General features: G+C 35.9%; 1 protein-coding gene across 6 annotated transcripts in view; it reads left to right on the top strand.

Annotated features, from left to right (window-relative positions):
- The window catches only part of DENND4C (DENN domain containing 4C), a 69840-nt gene that overhangs the window by 19899 nt on the left and 34281 nt on the right, over positions 1-15660 (top strand). For 4 of the 6 annotated variants that reach the window (XM_051801323.1, XM_051801325.1, XM_051801321.1 and 1 more), the window contains exons 3-11: positions 3132-3384; positions 4327-4396; positions 5567-5736; positions 7774-8015; positions 8950-9016; positions 9668-9726; positions 11086-11230; positions 11577-11752; positions 15346-15446. In XM_051801323.1, coding sequence (XP_051657283.1) covers positions 3132-3384; positions 4327-4396; positions 5567-5736; positions 7774-8015; positions 8950-9016; positions 9668-9726; positions 11086-11230; positions 11577-11752; positions 15346-15446 — 1283 coding nt within the window. Of the gene's footprint in view, positions 1-3131; positions 3385-4326; positions 4397-5566; positions 5737-7773; positions 8016-8949; positions 9017-9667; positions 9727-11085; positions 11231-11576; positions 11753-15345; positions 15447-15660 lie in introns of those variants that run through there. The other 2 variants (XM_051801326.1, XM_051801327.1) reach the window with 2 other exon arrangements.

Raw genomic sequence — 15660 nt, 5'->3', positions numbered from 1 at the left:
GACCTACCACTTCTCTGACACTCCTGGTGCCTAGTATATTTATATTAGTCCCTTTATTATTCAATACTTGCAAACCTCCTTATCTTAAATGAAAGAGGAAGAGGTGTTATGAAGGCTTATTTTGCATAACAGCTGTGAGAGGCAGAAATATGGTTGTACATAGAGGACAAGTCAAACTGGACAGCAGCACTAGACACAATGCAATTTGCAACAGTTGACCTGTTTTGAAATGGTTTTCCAGAAGGAAAGGTTTCTGTGGTTTAAGGTTTTTAACTCAACAGGCACAATAAGGTAGTATTTCTTCTTTTTAAACTCTGTTGTCTGATGTATTGAAGTATACCTTTACATCAGTAAAACTGCTCATGAGAGAACTTCCACATACAAGGTCAAACAGCCTTACAAAGAGAGGATAAGATTTTTTTGGTCTTTCTTACAAAGAAGGGACCTAACATCTAGAGTAAGCTTTATATTTTATATATAAATTTATATTTTACTTGAAATGAAACTGTATTGAAGTTGATAAAATATTGTAGCAAATAATGTGTACTTAGGATCGAAGCCAAACTATACGCTTAAAGAAGCAGGAAACAAATCTTAACCCTAATCAGTACTAATTAATCAAAGGCAGATGCTGGGAAATAGGAACAAGTAGGAATAAACTTACACTGTCAGGGAGGATGTTACTTATAAATGATGCCATGTTCAGTATTTCATGCATCACTTCTAACTGCTTTTCTCTGAATCATTAAAACCATTGTTTAATTTGAGTGATCCATGTGTGGTGGTTTTCTTCCATTTGCTTGCAAATACAATACCATACTGCAGTACTATGCATGAGGTCAGGAAATGGTGTGGGTTTAATAATACTGCTCCAGTGTATATGTAGAAGTGAGTGTTGCTTTCATTTTCATTTTGCTTTTGAGGAGAGGTGACTCCACTGTTACAGTCTTGAACACTGGTCAGGCCCTTAAGTATTTTTCTGAGAATACTTGCAAACTTACTAAACTGAACTGCTGGAATTGTCTGATTAATGCCGTGTTCCTTGTTAAAAGCTGTCAGCTGACAGATGTTTCTGGAAAAAATTTGTATTTTGGATTTTCTTTAAAATACATGGAAATGAAATGGAATTGAAACTTCTGTTTGGAGACTGCTCTGTTAAAATTTTCTTCAGATTAAGATTCTGATTGGCAGTGATGTGAAAAGTTCATGTAAATTCTTTATGCACATTGAACGTGGCCTGAGAGCTGCTGCCATTGTAGTGGTTGGTATTCTGTTTTGTTGGGGTTTTTTTAACTTTGTGAAGTAGGTAACCCAATAAAAAGTGCAAAATACGTGTTCTTCCAGAACATTACTTAGTTTAGAAATAATATAATTAGCATGTGCTTTCCCCATACATATCTTGGTAGGTAGTATATTAAAACTAATGTTGCAGTTTGGAAATGCTGGTATTAGGCTGGTTTTGACCCTGAGATTACACATTGTTTTAAATGTAGCAAATCTGATGATCAGACTCTCTACAACTGAAACCCTTGTTGAAGATTATTGTCCTCCATGAACTAGTTGAGTAAATTTCTATGGCAGTCTGGTAGCTACATCAGTATGCTCCCAACTCATGTGATTTCTTTGCTTTTTTAAAGTATTCTAGTTCATGTATATCATCAGTGCTATAATAAGATACATGTTCATTCTCTTGAGTCAGAATAAATAGTAACATTTGCATATTCCAGTTTAAAGATGGGAATAGTATTTAAGTAATATTGAAAGTTTAATCATATACATTTTTTTTAAAGTTCTGGGAATGGTTGGATATGAAAAAACTTTCTTTTTTTTTTGGCTTAGACATGTAACTTTTTGAAGTTTTCAAGTACATACTTTCTTGTAGTCTGTCGAACATTTAACCAAGAGTATTTTGGGACAGTAAATATGTATTGCCTGCTTATTTTTTTTTAAAGTTGTGAGGGACTACATGTGGAAAGCTGGAGATCACAAAATACGAAGTTTTAATTTATTACCTTTATCCTTAATCTTATAATGATGAAAACTGATTTGCAAGTGGCAATTACTGTGTACATATTGCAGAGCGCCAAGCAAACAGAACCATTGGTTACTTGGGTGTGGAATGGGAAATAAAGCTTGCCCTGTAATAGCATCTGTGCATTAAAAATGTTCAGTGATGTTTGTTTTGGCTTCCACATTTCTTCTCATAGTAACTTCTTAATAGCTTTATGTTTGGAAAAGAAAAGCTTTAGCTCATTTAGCTGCTGTGAAGCTGTAAAGGATTTTTTGTTTTTTGCTAAGAATACAGCGATCTAAACTAGTGATCTTGCTAAAAAAATAAAATCCAAGCACCATGTGAATGTTGTTGTACAGCCACATAAGATATATTCTGCTTTCTAGGAGTACAGTCAACTGTAGTTATTATTTTTTCTTTCTCTGTGGAGCAGAGTATTAGTTTTTCTCCTTGCCCCATTGTCATAAGGAGTGTTATTCAAACTGTGAATGTCAATTATTACTGTATTTGGATTAATTTTTTTTCTGGAAAAATTCATCTCGGAAGCAGTCTACTTTGTCCTTTTCCAAGACTATTTCTTAAAAACAAACCAAACCAAAGCCTACCAAAAAAACCTCTCCAAAAACCCTAAAATAAAACAACAAAAACCCAAACACAACCAATTAGAAACAAACAAAGCCCCAAACCAAAACAAAAAACCCGACCCACAAAAAAAAAACCCAACCAAACCCAGAACAAGACAAATTTTAAATGACTTATCAGACATTTCAGTGATGAAATTGTCAGGTGTCATATGTGCAAGCAATGTAAAGTTTACTTTGTATTTATTTTTCATTCATAGTGTAGCATTCGTACTTAGTTCTATAACTAAATCCTTTTCAATGTGGCTTGATTTTTTTTTTTTTCCCCCCATAATTGTCATTTGTTCCCACAGAGAATATTTTGGAGCAGTTTCTTTAACCTCAAGTGCTGCATGATGAAAGACAATATATGAAATGCACATTAGAGAGTTGCAGTGATGACATAGGGTGCTAATGCATGGACAGTTTCTCTGAATTTGTCCAAGTAACTTCATATACATTTGAATGCACATAATATCTTGTTTCCTTCATGTCTGCAGAGTTCTGTATGAAGGGAAGGAACGCATAATTTCAGGCTGTGAAGTGATTCAAGCTACTCCTTATGGTCGTTGCGCTAATGTGAACAACAGCTCAGCTTCTTCTCAGCGGATCTTTATCACATATCGAAGGGCTCCTCCAGTACGACCTCAAAATTCATTGGCAGTGACAGATATCTGTGTTATTGTTACCAGCAAAGGAGAAACCCCTCCTCATACATTCTGTAAAGTTGATAAGAATTTAAACTGTGGTATGGTGAGTATTTATAAGCTTGAGTTGCTTTTTTTCTCTATTTTTTTAACTCAACAAACACACCTAAAGGAGTAGTTTCTTGAACTCTTCTTAGCGCGATTATAATTGTGTTCTATCACTACATCGTAATTCATTCTTCATACCATGTGTGAGACTTCAGTTTTGTTACTTTGATTTCCTTTCTTGTTGGAAATTACTGTTTCATACTGAATACCCACTACTGTTTGCATGTCTAGGTGTATTTAGGAGTAGTGCACTGGAATTTTAATTTTTTTTTTATTATCTCTCCCTCACCGTTTGGTGATGCTGACACTCGGGGTGAATCAGAAACACCTTTTTCTTGGTTGTTAATAATGCCTGTGCTACTAAGACATTGTAAGAATGATAATTAATGCTTGCAGTTTCTCCATGTACTTTGCTTTAATTGGTTCTCTTTTACTTAGTCTGTTTTGCATTTAGTTTACTCAGGCTGGAATAAGTGAGTTTTTTGAATGGTAGAGCATGTTTAGACAAACTGCAAAAATACTATGTTGATAACCAGTTTATGGAAGTATGATAGAAGCTTCAGGTGATGATGATTAGAATTTCACTTCCCCTAACAAGGTTCCCATAAGATTCTACTTTTAAATAACCATAAAAATGTGAAGCTGCAAATTGAGCTGCTTCACTTTTACTTGTTCTTTTGTTGGAATAAATCAGAGTAGTGTGGTGATGTCATTATTTTATGTAAATCCTGTAAACTCTAAAAAATGAGAGAAGGGTGAATTCTCGTTTTTATAATTTACATGCACTCAGCTGCCAACCAGACTGTATTCTGTATTCTGTAATGCTTTTTATTAAAATGTCTGACTTGTTTGTAAGTGGAATATATGCAAATGCTTACATTTGATTTCTGTTGCCTGTTGTTATCGTTGCTGGTTCTGAGATGAAACTTTTGTCTTCCAGTGGGGTTCCAGTGTATACCTTTGTTACAAGAAGTCTGTGCCAGCTTCTAACTCTTTAGCGTATAAAGCTGGTACGTAATTTTAGAAGCTGTCTAAACAGAAGGATTCAAATGCTTTGTTGAAATAAAGTAATAATTTAGTAATAAAGCACTATCTGTCAGAATTTTGTTCCTAGAGGATGTCAGTTGAAATTAACTCCTATAATGCCTTCTTTGCTCTCCTCACTTTTTCCTAAGGAAAAGTCTTAGTAGCAATAGCATTTTCCTGTATTATTTTAGTTCTTATCATGGCTTGGTTGCTTAGGAGCTTTAGCAGAAATCTTAGCAAATATTTCAGATGAAACAAAAGACAAAACAAAACTTGTGTTGTTGGTATTGGAGAAGGACTAACTAAAAATTCTGTTCAGCCTTACTCATATTTCTTTTTGTGTGTCAACATCTTTAAGTTGAAAGTTAAATATGTTTCCACGACTATTCTATTGTTCCTTATTTGAGGAGATTGAAAAATATTCTGAACAATAAATGACAAGTCTGGCTTTTGTAAGTTTTTTAATGTGTTGCTACAGATTTCTTTTTGGTTTTGAAGAAACAAAAAAAAACTTTCAGAAGTGTTTCTACTCAGCACTAAGTGCACCAAATTCTTTTGATAGGAGTAAACTACCAAACAGAAGTGGAAAGCATAGGTAATGAAGTACATGTACCATAAAACAAGCTAGATGAGCAGCAATAGTAAACCAATGCTTATGTGCCTGTTTTCTACCAGCAAGAGTTATATACCTGAAGGCTGAATAAACAATTTGTTGAAACTGAACATACTGAGAGCAGAAAATGCAGACAGTCATCTAGTTCATCCTATTTTCAGTGAAGGCATTACTGCTGTTTTCACAGTAGATAATCACTTTCTTCATAGGAATTTCTTGTAATAAAATCCATTCCAGTGGCACATTTAAATAGCATATCAACCCGACTGGTTTGGTGTAAAAATCTTCAGTGTGTTCTGGTTTTCAGCAGTTATCAAAAGGGTAAAATCAATCAGTATTCATACACTATTTTCAAGTGATTGTTACTTGGATCACTTAGTCTTACTGTCAAATGAGAGACTTTCTTCTTTGCAGGTGTAATCTTAAATTGTGAAGTCCAGATAACCATCAGATATAGCTATATATTGTGGAAAATATATTGCTTACATTATTTAGGGCTTACAGAACAAATGTACTTACTTTTCCTTTTCCCATTCTTAAGGCTTAATTTTCAGATATCCTCAAGAGAACTATGAATCATTCCCACTGTCAGAATCTGTTCCTCTCTTCTGCCTTCCCATGGGAGCCACTATTGAGTGCTGGGACCCTCAAACCAAATATCCACTACCAGTGTTCTCAACATTTGTACTGACCTGCTCTTCTGCAGAAAAGGTATGGCTCCACACTGTGAACTCGTTTTTTTCTTTTATTTCAGGTGGCTGCTCTGGAGATAAATAGAGATTGTTTCTTTTGTATTTTAGAAATACTACAAAATAAATTGTTAAATACCTCTCTTCTAAAATTGTATTTCTTAAGCCTTCGTGTAAGATGAAACTAAACCAAACAGGAAGTAGCTGGAAGCGTATTTGCTGTTTTAGTCCCCTGTAGGCTGAACCATATACCCTTAATGAAACTAAAACTCAAAGCACATGGATTTCTCTGTTGATTCAAGGAAGGAGTTTCTGGGAATGGAATTGTACTCTGCATGTAAAAGAGAACTTAGGACGAGTGTTAGTAATGTTTAAGTTGTTAGAGTTTTCATATCGTTACCTTAAAAGCCACTTCTTTGTGAATTTGTGTAATTGGGCTCTGTAGGTATCTGTGCACATGAATTGGAAACTAGTTACCAGAAAACAGCAGGGCAGGAAGAGGAACCATATGTGCTGAGAGGTGAATATGTGAAAGGCTCTAATGATGTCCCAAGACTAGTGATCCTTCTGAATTTGTGTGAAGTGATAGATTCAGAACATGATCTGTTTTCTGAATAAGAAGGCTGGATAAGGCCACCAGCACACACAGGCACCAAAAAGGTGTTGCATGACTTGACCCACATGTGGGAAAGGCAGTGTCTGCTATACATAGAGACTACAGGATTATAGGTACATCTGATGAAGCAAGGGAGCCCTAGTTTAGGGTTGATCTCTCAGCTTGCCAGCTGTGTGTGTCTGTGTGTGTCTGTGTGTGTCTGTGTGTGTCTGTGTGTGTCTGTGTGTGAACTGCATATGGGAATAAGTGATTTTAATGTGTGATTATCTCTCTGTAGCTAATAAACAGCACTTTGGCTCTGTTAGTGATAACAGCTCAACTTCCACTCTGTCTCAGTCACCTAATAGGAAATTTATATTCTTTTCCATTTCCAAATAGAAAAAAGATATTTCTCCAAAATATTAATACTTCTTTTGCAAGGAAGGATGCAGTATTTTTCTTTCCCTGTTCTTCTTTTGCTAAGCTTGGCAGAATAATTCAGTTAATATTGAAACTTTGAAAAATAGGAAGGTAATATTTGCCACGGTCCGAGGCGGGCTGGGGCCGTGACACAGCACGGACGGGTCCGGAGACAAGGTAGAGGTGCAAATGGAATACTTTATTGAGGGGTGTAGGGGTTTTATGAGTTTCAAGTGGGGAAAGGGCTAGAATATCGGGTGGAGCATGAGACAGACAAACGGAGGAACAAATCGGGGTAGGGACACAGGCAAAGGGGGAGGAACATGGGAGGAACCGGGGAAGGAAAGGGCGAATGGGAACTGTCTCCTCTCTGCAGCTTCTGCAGCCTATCAGAGAGGGAGCAGGGAAGCGGGCACGCCTGGACATGCCCAAGAGATACAAATCCTGGGGAAACATACAGTGTGTGTGTTTATAAACACATAAGAACTGTAAAGTCTGTATCATAAAGTCCTGTCAATTGCTGTATGTTTTTCTCCATGCCTGGAACCTCTCCTATCCTGAATCTTGTTCCTTCACAAATATTAGAAAAGGTTTAGCTTGATAAAATTAGTGAAGTCAAAGCTGGAATAATTTTATTGTTTAGTTTGGTAGTGATAGGGGAATTTATTGAACACAAACATTTCATGAGGGTTGGGGGTTTGAGGGATTTTTGATTTTGTTTTGGTTTTTTTTTTCCTTTACCCTCACGGTTAATAGATATTTGTCACAGCATGCAGTTTGCTTCCTTGCCTTTCAAGTTACTGAGTATGAATACTTTATTGAGGAAAGTGCACTGAAAATGGGGAAGAGAGGCACAAGAGTCCAAAGTATTTTGTTTATAAGGGCGTTTTTTGTGTTACATAAGTGAAAAGTCATTTCATAAGCTACTAGCAAAAGCACTATAGTGTGTGCAAACATGAAAGACTTAAGGATGCTTCAGAAGTTCTAACCTAAATACTCCTGTTAAATTCTGAGTATGCTTAGCTGTTTTCCTTCATCTTTTAGGTATATGGTGCTGCTATTCAGTTTTATGAGCCGTATCCCCGGGAGCTGCTAACAGAAAAACAGCAGTCGCAGCTGGGTCTCCTGACAACTGTAGAGAGGAAAGTGATTACTTCCAAGTCCATCAATTCAAACAAATGCATCTGCCTTCTCTCACACTGGCCTTTCTTTGAAGCATTTCGAAAATTTCTTATGTTCATCTACAAACTGTCTGTCTCTGGACCTCATCCTCTTCCCATTGAAAAGTACGTAGAACATTTCTCCAATTGTTGTGGGAATGTAGTTATCAGCTCAAGAAATCATTTGATTTATGTCACACTTGCCTAGTTGGTATAGTTGATGCATCATCTTGCTTCCACTGTTTAGCTTATTTTGTACTGATAGAAATTATTGCTGCTTCTGTTTAATAGTACTGGCTCTTGCAGCGCCAGCAAAGTTAACCGGATTTTACTTTGGCTTTTCTGTTAAAATATGTTAAGTATGTTTACCCTTCTTTGAGCTACATCAAACACAGAAAATGGCTGAGCTGTGATACATGCTACATTTGCAGTCCTGCATTTTAGCTTAATAAGTATAAACTCAGGGATGCTGTACAGTAGCAATGAATATGTGTGTCCAAGCACTGCAACTAATGCAGATTGTTTCTGTGTGTGTTTGTGTGCGTGCAAAACCTCTGCAGAGGATGCTTTTCAGGGTCCTAAAAGTTTACTGAAATACAATGTTACTTTCAAAACTGTTAGACCTCTGCCAGTGAGGTATGTAGCTCCTCCTAGCAAAGTCTCCTTAGAAACTATAGAATGGATTAGGCTACCTGCGGTTTTAAATGGCTTGCCTAGATGCCCTTGTGTTCTTACCTTTTGCTTACATATCTGAAACTGTTAGTATTACTCACATTTCATGCTTGGAAATTGAATGGAGATTTTGTTTTTGTTTGCATAAATAGACTCTTAAATGTATCAAAACTGTAAATAAATCTTAACAGCCTTTCTAAAACATGGTACATTTCATGAGGGTTGGGGGTTTGAGGGATTTTTTTATTTTGTTTTGTTTTTTTTAATTTTTTTTTATTTTTTTTAAATTAATATTGGTACAATATTAATTCCAAAACGTGGTTAACATTGTTTTCAGTCTCTCATTAATCCCAAGTGCTGGTTTTGTAACATCTTGTCTACTTTGCAGGCATATATCCCATTTTATGCACAATATACCTTTCCCTTCACCACAAAGGCCAAGAATTCTTGTGCAGGTAAGGCAAACATTTGCAACCATTTTTAACTACAGTAATGGCAAACTTTCTTTCTTGCCTTTGGTTTCTTTCATTAGGCTTTTTGCTTGGCTTTGAATACCCACTTGCTGGAAGGGAACAGGGAGGAGATGATTGGGTTGGCCTTCTTTCTCATTGATATAAACCTGGGACAAGTTAGCAAAGGAGACAGTTTCAGGCTTTAGGTGGTGTATATGGCAGCAGTGTCCTACTTGCACTTCTAAAATTTCTGCCTTGTACTTCTGCCCTTTCGTTTTATAGGCACCATTTGTGTTACCTCACTGGTAGGGTTGTTTTCTGTCTTTCCCTCACTTGTCCACCCACTGCTGTGGATCAGAGTCTGGTCCCCTGGGGCATTGTCTCTTGTGTTCATCTGTTTAATCACCTGGCAGCCAGTAGTGTGTCCAACACTGAGTCACAGACGATTTTCTATAATTCTGAGAATTGTTTCAGTGACTGATACAAGCTCTGTTCACCTAGTGACCACGAGTCCCAGAGGTTGTCTCTGGTACCTGACATTGTGTCTGTCTGCCAGGCAGTTCATGAAATTATGGATATACATTTGTATTGGAATATTGTACTGTATTAGCTTTGGAGTTGTCCATACCAATCACATACTACTTTGTGTTTCAGCTTTCTGCCCATGATGCATTAATATTGTCACAGCCAGTTTCTACACCATTGCCATTAAGGTATCATTATTAATGCTTTAAATGTATACTACTTGAAAAATTCAGAGGCAAATAGGAGTCAGTCATAGAAGGAAGTCAAATGTTACTGCAGTATCATTAAACATTCTAACCAGAAAGTTCAGTATGCATTTATAATGTTATAGAGTGTTGTTGTTGTCTGGCATAGGTGTGTCCATTTTGGAAGTGTAATATCACTAATTATCCTGAAATAAATATGAATTACCAGATTATTGTAGGAACTATGAAGGAATAAGAAGGTGTCTATGAGGAAACAAATACATGTATTTAAAGATCTTGTATTTCAGAACCTGTGTAGTAAGCAATTTTATTTTTTTTAGTAGTATAGAGACTGTTGTTTTGGTTTTTTTGCTTTTTTGGATCCAAGAGAGACAATTACATCAAATAGTTAGGTGAAATCTTTGAAAGTGCAAATGCAAACATTTCAGAAATTCAAAAGTACACCTAAAAATTGTATTTGTGATTGAAGGTTGATGCAGTCTCTGTGGATACTGCCTGCGTCTTCTGGGTTGGAGCTCCCTATGATAGTGACATGAGGTTTTGTTTCAATGGTTTTGTTGATTTTTGGTTTGTCTTTAAGTTAAAAACCAAAATATTCTCCCTTTTTATTCTTCCTACCCCAAAACATTATTGTATAATATTCTTTATTTATCATATTTAATTCATATTCATATTTAATCACATCTGTTGCACAGGTACTTGAGTGAGAAATCACAGCCAGCCACCAAATTGCAAAGTAACTTGTAAGCGCTTTTCTAAGGACAGATTTTACAACCCTGTGCTCTAATAGATGTCATTGCAATTCATAAATGCATACAGTCCAAACAAATGAAATGGAGTCTAAACTGTAGAAACTAAAGGCATTTTGCTATCAAAATGGTGGATTAATTTTGCTTGACTCATATTAGAATTTGATACTGTTATTCTAAGATTAGATGGATACTACAGTTCATGATTTTTGCCTGAGGTAACCCATCATATGAAACTACTGGTGTTTGTCTTTGAATTAGGTGTTAACCAGTTGGATGTGTTTAACTGTTATGAAGACAAGATGCCTGGGTATCTATGAGAAAGAGTGCCATAAACAACACAAATTCAGCAGTAGCATGGCTTAGTGTATCTTTCTTTAGCAGTAGAATTTGAATTTAGGTTACTTTATGGTAGTATAAGTCTTATAATGACATGAGAGCTGTTAGTTAGTTAGGTGTTTGATGTGTGGTAATATTAGTACCATTCAACTAGTTGATTCCAAACGGTTGTCAGAAGTTTAATAGAAGTGACTTTTTTTTTTTCAACCTGATAACATTCTTCTTTTCTTCCCCTTTCCCATGCACTCCTTAGTGGAGCAAACTTTAGTACTCTGCTTATGAATCTTGGACCAGAGAACTGTGCCACTCTGTTACTCTTTGTATTACTAGAAGGCAAGATCCTGCTCCATTCTCTTAGACCAGCTGTGTTGACAGGAGTTGCTGAAGCTGTAGTAGCTGTAAGTACGAAGTGTTCTGTACAGCAAGGAGAGAAATTGGTTTAAACACCACAATTGTTACAGGGCTTTTTTAAGTTAAAATTACTGATGTACTAGATGGTAATTTTTCCCAGCAACAGCATTTAATTCAAGTGCTGTAGCTAATAGCTATTAAAAAGATCATAATTTTTGCATATCTCACTAAGAGATGTGCTGTATATAAGTGATCAAACTTGGGAACATTTTTCTGACAGTGTTGCAAAGCTTTTAGCAATTTCATTTCGATGTGCTGCATATAACTTCTTGATTTTTATTGTACAGTTTCTGTTGTCTTGTTTTAATGCGTTAATTTAATTTTTTTCTTCAGATGATATTTCCATTTCAGTGGCAATGTCCATATATCCCCCTCTGTCCTTTGTCTCTGGCCACCGTACTCAGTGCACCAGTTCCATTTATTGTTGGAGTTGATTCACGATATTTTGATCTGTACGATCCACCGCAGGATATTGTGTGCGTTGACTTAGACACAAATATGGTGTACATGTAAGTTTTGTGGAGATTTTACGTTTATCTGTAGATGGAGAGATTGCTGAAATGCTCAGGAGATAAAATTGTTAAATGATCTTTTATCCACTATGGTTTGTTTCTTACTGTCCCCTGTTCTTTTTCTCATTTCTAATGCTTCATACCAAATTAAAATTTACTGAGTCAAGGATCAACACTTGGTACTTCCTGTAAAAATGTGATGCAGATGTTGCTGTAAATTTAGTAACAATGGTAAGTAACTAGGGAAGGGATTGTCACCCTGTACTTGGCATTGGTGAGACTGCACCTGAAATCCTGTGTTCAGTTTTGCACCCCTTATGACAAGAAAGACATTGTGATGCTGGAGTGAGTCCAGAAGAGGGCAGTGGAGCTGGTGAAGGGTCTGGAGCACAAGTGTTTTTGAGGAGGAGCTGGGGTGTTTAGTCTGTAGGAAAGGAGCCTGGGGGAGACCTTATTGCTCTTTACAACTGTCTGAAAGGAGATTGTAGTCAGGTGGAGGTCAGCCTCTTCTCCCAAGTAACAGGCAGCAGGATGAAAGGAAATGGCATCAAGTTGCACTAGATAAGGTTTAGATTGGTTTGTAGGAAAACTTCCTTCACTGAAGGTCAGGCATTGGAACAGAGTGCTCAGGGAAGCCATTGAGTCACCAATCCTGGAGGTAGTTAAAAGACATGTAGGTGCGTTTCTTGCTTTAGTGGTGGATGTGGTTTCATGGTGGGCTTCACAGTGTTGGAACTTGATGATCTTAAAGGCTTTTTTCCATCCTAAACAAACATGAATGCTTCGGGACCCTTCATGACAGATCCTGATGCTGTCTTGCACTTGGACTACTTTATGTTAGTGTTGAAGAAATTTTTCTCAAGTTACAAGGACAAGTTTTTTGTGAGATCAGTCAAACAAAATTTGCTGTCTTAATTCTAAAATATTTTCACTTAATTATTAAATTTTTAATACTTTCCTTAAATTGAAGGTATTGCATGAACAGCTTTTTTGCACCTTCTTGAGGAGAGGTTAATTCAGAGTCTGGTTTTCTGTAATGTGAGTACAAATAACTGAGTTGAAAATTTAGTTTTTTCAGGTGTCTAGTAACTTTTATTAACTACCTTTCTATTTTAAATTAATAAGATCATAAATAGAGGTATCTGAGCTAGTTCAAGATGAGGGTGAACATCATTAACTAAAGTGCACATCTTTTCTCTGTGAAAATTTAGTTTTACTTAATCTCCCTTTTTTAGTGAGATTTTAAAAAAATAATTAAAATGAAAATTTATTTAAATTTAATTAATTTAATTAAAACATTTAGTTTTACTTAATGTCACTTTTTAACTCTTGTCTTTTACTAGCTTGGATTAGACTTAGTCATTTGATCTGTGGGTCAGTGGAATGCTTGGTTTCTGTTGTCTCAGAAAGACCCTTACTCTATTGAAGCAAATATTTTCTTTATATTACTGAAATGCTTTGTTTTATTAGTAACATTACAGGAAATGGTAAACAGTGGAGCAGAGTGGTTTTATGTTTTTTATTTGCTTTTTCTTCTGCTTCCCCTAGGTCCCCGTTAGAAACACTGCAAAAAGCATTTTCATCACAGTATGGCCCAGTTTGGTATATTTGGTATTATGCCACCAAAAGAATAATTATAGGTGTTGTGAAAGAGGAATGCATTGAAGAAAGTCAAGGAAGATAATTTATTTATTTGAAGATATTTGCAGTGAAAAATACTTCAGTGTTTTTCTTCATAAGTAGAATGGAAGTTGAAGGTCGGGTTGCTGAAAAATAGAATAGAAACAGGAAATTTCGCAGGCAGATAAGGATGTCAAGATTCTGTTGGGATGACTGTTAGAAAGACCAAGTACCAACATTACTTGGATTGGTTGTTGAACTGAAAGTCTCTCTGAGACAAACTGGAAAGCGTTTTGCACCTTTTCTTTTACTGTTTTAAAAGTCCATTTCTCTTTCAGTAGTCAAGTGATCTTTTTCTTTTTCGCTGCCCATTTTGCATTTATCTGTATGACATATTTGGCTCCCAGAGGAATTTGACATCTGTAACATTTGACTTAGGCAAATGTGAGATGTTGGTACCTTCATTATAAAACTTTTTTAACTTGGGAATTAGTGTATCTTTCAGTTTTGCAGATGTGTAAATAAACCCAAATGTCCATAAAGCACTTTTTGTTGAGGATCATAGAGAATTCTGAAATACTATGTTATTAGTGAATAAAGATTAATGTTTCATTCAGTTTTATCCCCATCTGTTTCTGCCCCTTTTTATTTCAGTGGCAACGCTGCTTGTTTTTTTTTTTCTTTTTTTTATATGTAAAAGCATTTAACAGCACTGTTGCTGACCTGGAAAGACTGCTTAATAGAAAAATAACTTTTGAAAAATGCAGTATTTTCTGGTACATCAATCAGTCTGTGTCTTTCTAGAGCAGGTTTGCTGCTATGCTGAAAAATACTGAAGGACTTTTATTCATTCAATATCTTCCTTAATGCTTTTTTAAATTTTTTTTTCAACTATCTCTGTGAAAGTTAACATTGAAAGTTGATTGAATAACCTTTTTAGGGCAAAGGTTTGATAGCAGGATTTTTTCCTGACGTTTTTGGAATGGTACCACTTAAATAGTTTATAGGCATGCAATTATTGCAGGGGAAGAATGGGCAAAGGCATCTGTAAGCATGCAATTTTTCTTTAACTCCTGAAATTTTGGCTTCCTTCCTAAGATATTCCTGTGTTGATTTGCCAGTAGGGCAAATAATAATGGAACAAGGATCTCAAAAATGCAAAGTGCAAAACAACTAGTGACAGCTAGTATCAGCTTGGATAGTAATAACTGATGTGGTCTCATGGCCACAAGATTTGATGTTCTCTCTGTAATAGAGATTCTCCCCCATCTTCTCCCTTCCAGAAAGAGGTGTAGAAGTTCTTGGGATTTACTCCCTACTAATCTCTCTTTATATCCAACTGCTTGAAGGTGGTCTAGCATTTTATCTGCTGTTGTTCTTAAAGAAGATGAGCATCCCTTTAGGCAATTTACTCCATTGTTTTATCAGCCACATAATTTTCCAACTATGAACTCAATTCCCAGTCTTCCTAGACCTTTTGAAGATGGGACTGAGTTGCCATAAACATGTTCCAGTGTGCCATATGACCATAAAGTTACCAAATTATCTTCTAGCATTTTGCCATAACAATTTCATGTTGTATTCAGAACTGCCTTTTATTTATACCAGTAGCAGTATGGCACATTAATGGTAGAATAGACTTTGCATAGTAGTTACGTATAGTAACAAGACTGATAGAAAAATCTGAAAGGGAAATCATCTGAAAGGTCTACATCAAGTCTTAATCCACATATTCCTTACAGACTGGACAAAACTCTACTCATTACTCAATTTATACTGTTCTGTATCTGAGGAAATGAAATTCTGAGTTATGTCACTCCCGTTTTTTTTCTTTGTAACAAAGATAAAATTTCAAAATAATGTTTTTTAGGTACTGCCTGCTGTAAATGAAGAAACCTAGGGCTGTTGAGTTCTTCTTTTTTATACTAACTGTATTTTATATGTCCATTTTTTTCTCTCCTGTGTTACAGATCAGATGATAAGAAGAGCACCAACTGGAAGCAGTTTCCCAAAAAGCCATGTAAAAGTCTGCTCAGCACCTTAAAGAAACTGCACTCACAACTGGCAACAGGTGAAATAGAAAAAATAAAATGAATTGTAATTAGTATATAAATGTAAGGACTTCCTTCTATCACATGAGGTGTGAATTTTATTTTTTAGACCCTTTTTTTTTCTGTGACTTTTTAAAATTTAATCTTTTTTTTTAGCCTTTACTCATGGTCATGTCCAGACTCTCATCCTCCAGCACCCCCAAGTCCTTCTCAGCAAACATGTCTTCATCCTTC

The sequence above is a fragment of the Manacus candei genome, unplaced genomic scaffold (assembly GCF_025592945.1).
Source record: "Manacus candei isolate 608988 ecotype Guabito, Panama unplaced genomic scaffold, ASM2559294v1 h1tg000051l, whole genome shotgun sequence".
NCBI lineage: Eukaryota > Metazoa > Chordata > Aves > Passeriformes > Pipridae > Manacus > Manacus candei.
Note: the sequence above shows the minus strand (reverse complement) of the source record. Positions and strands in the feature narration are given on the sequence as shown.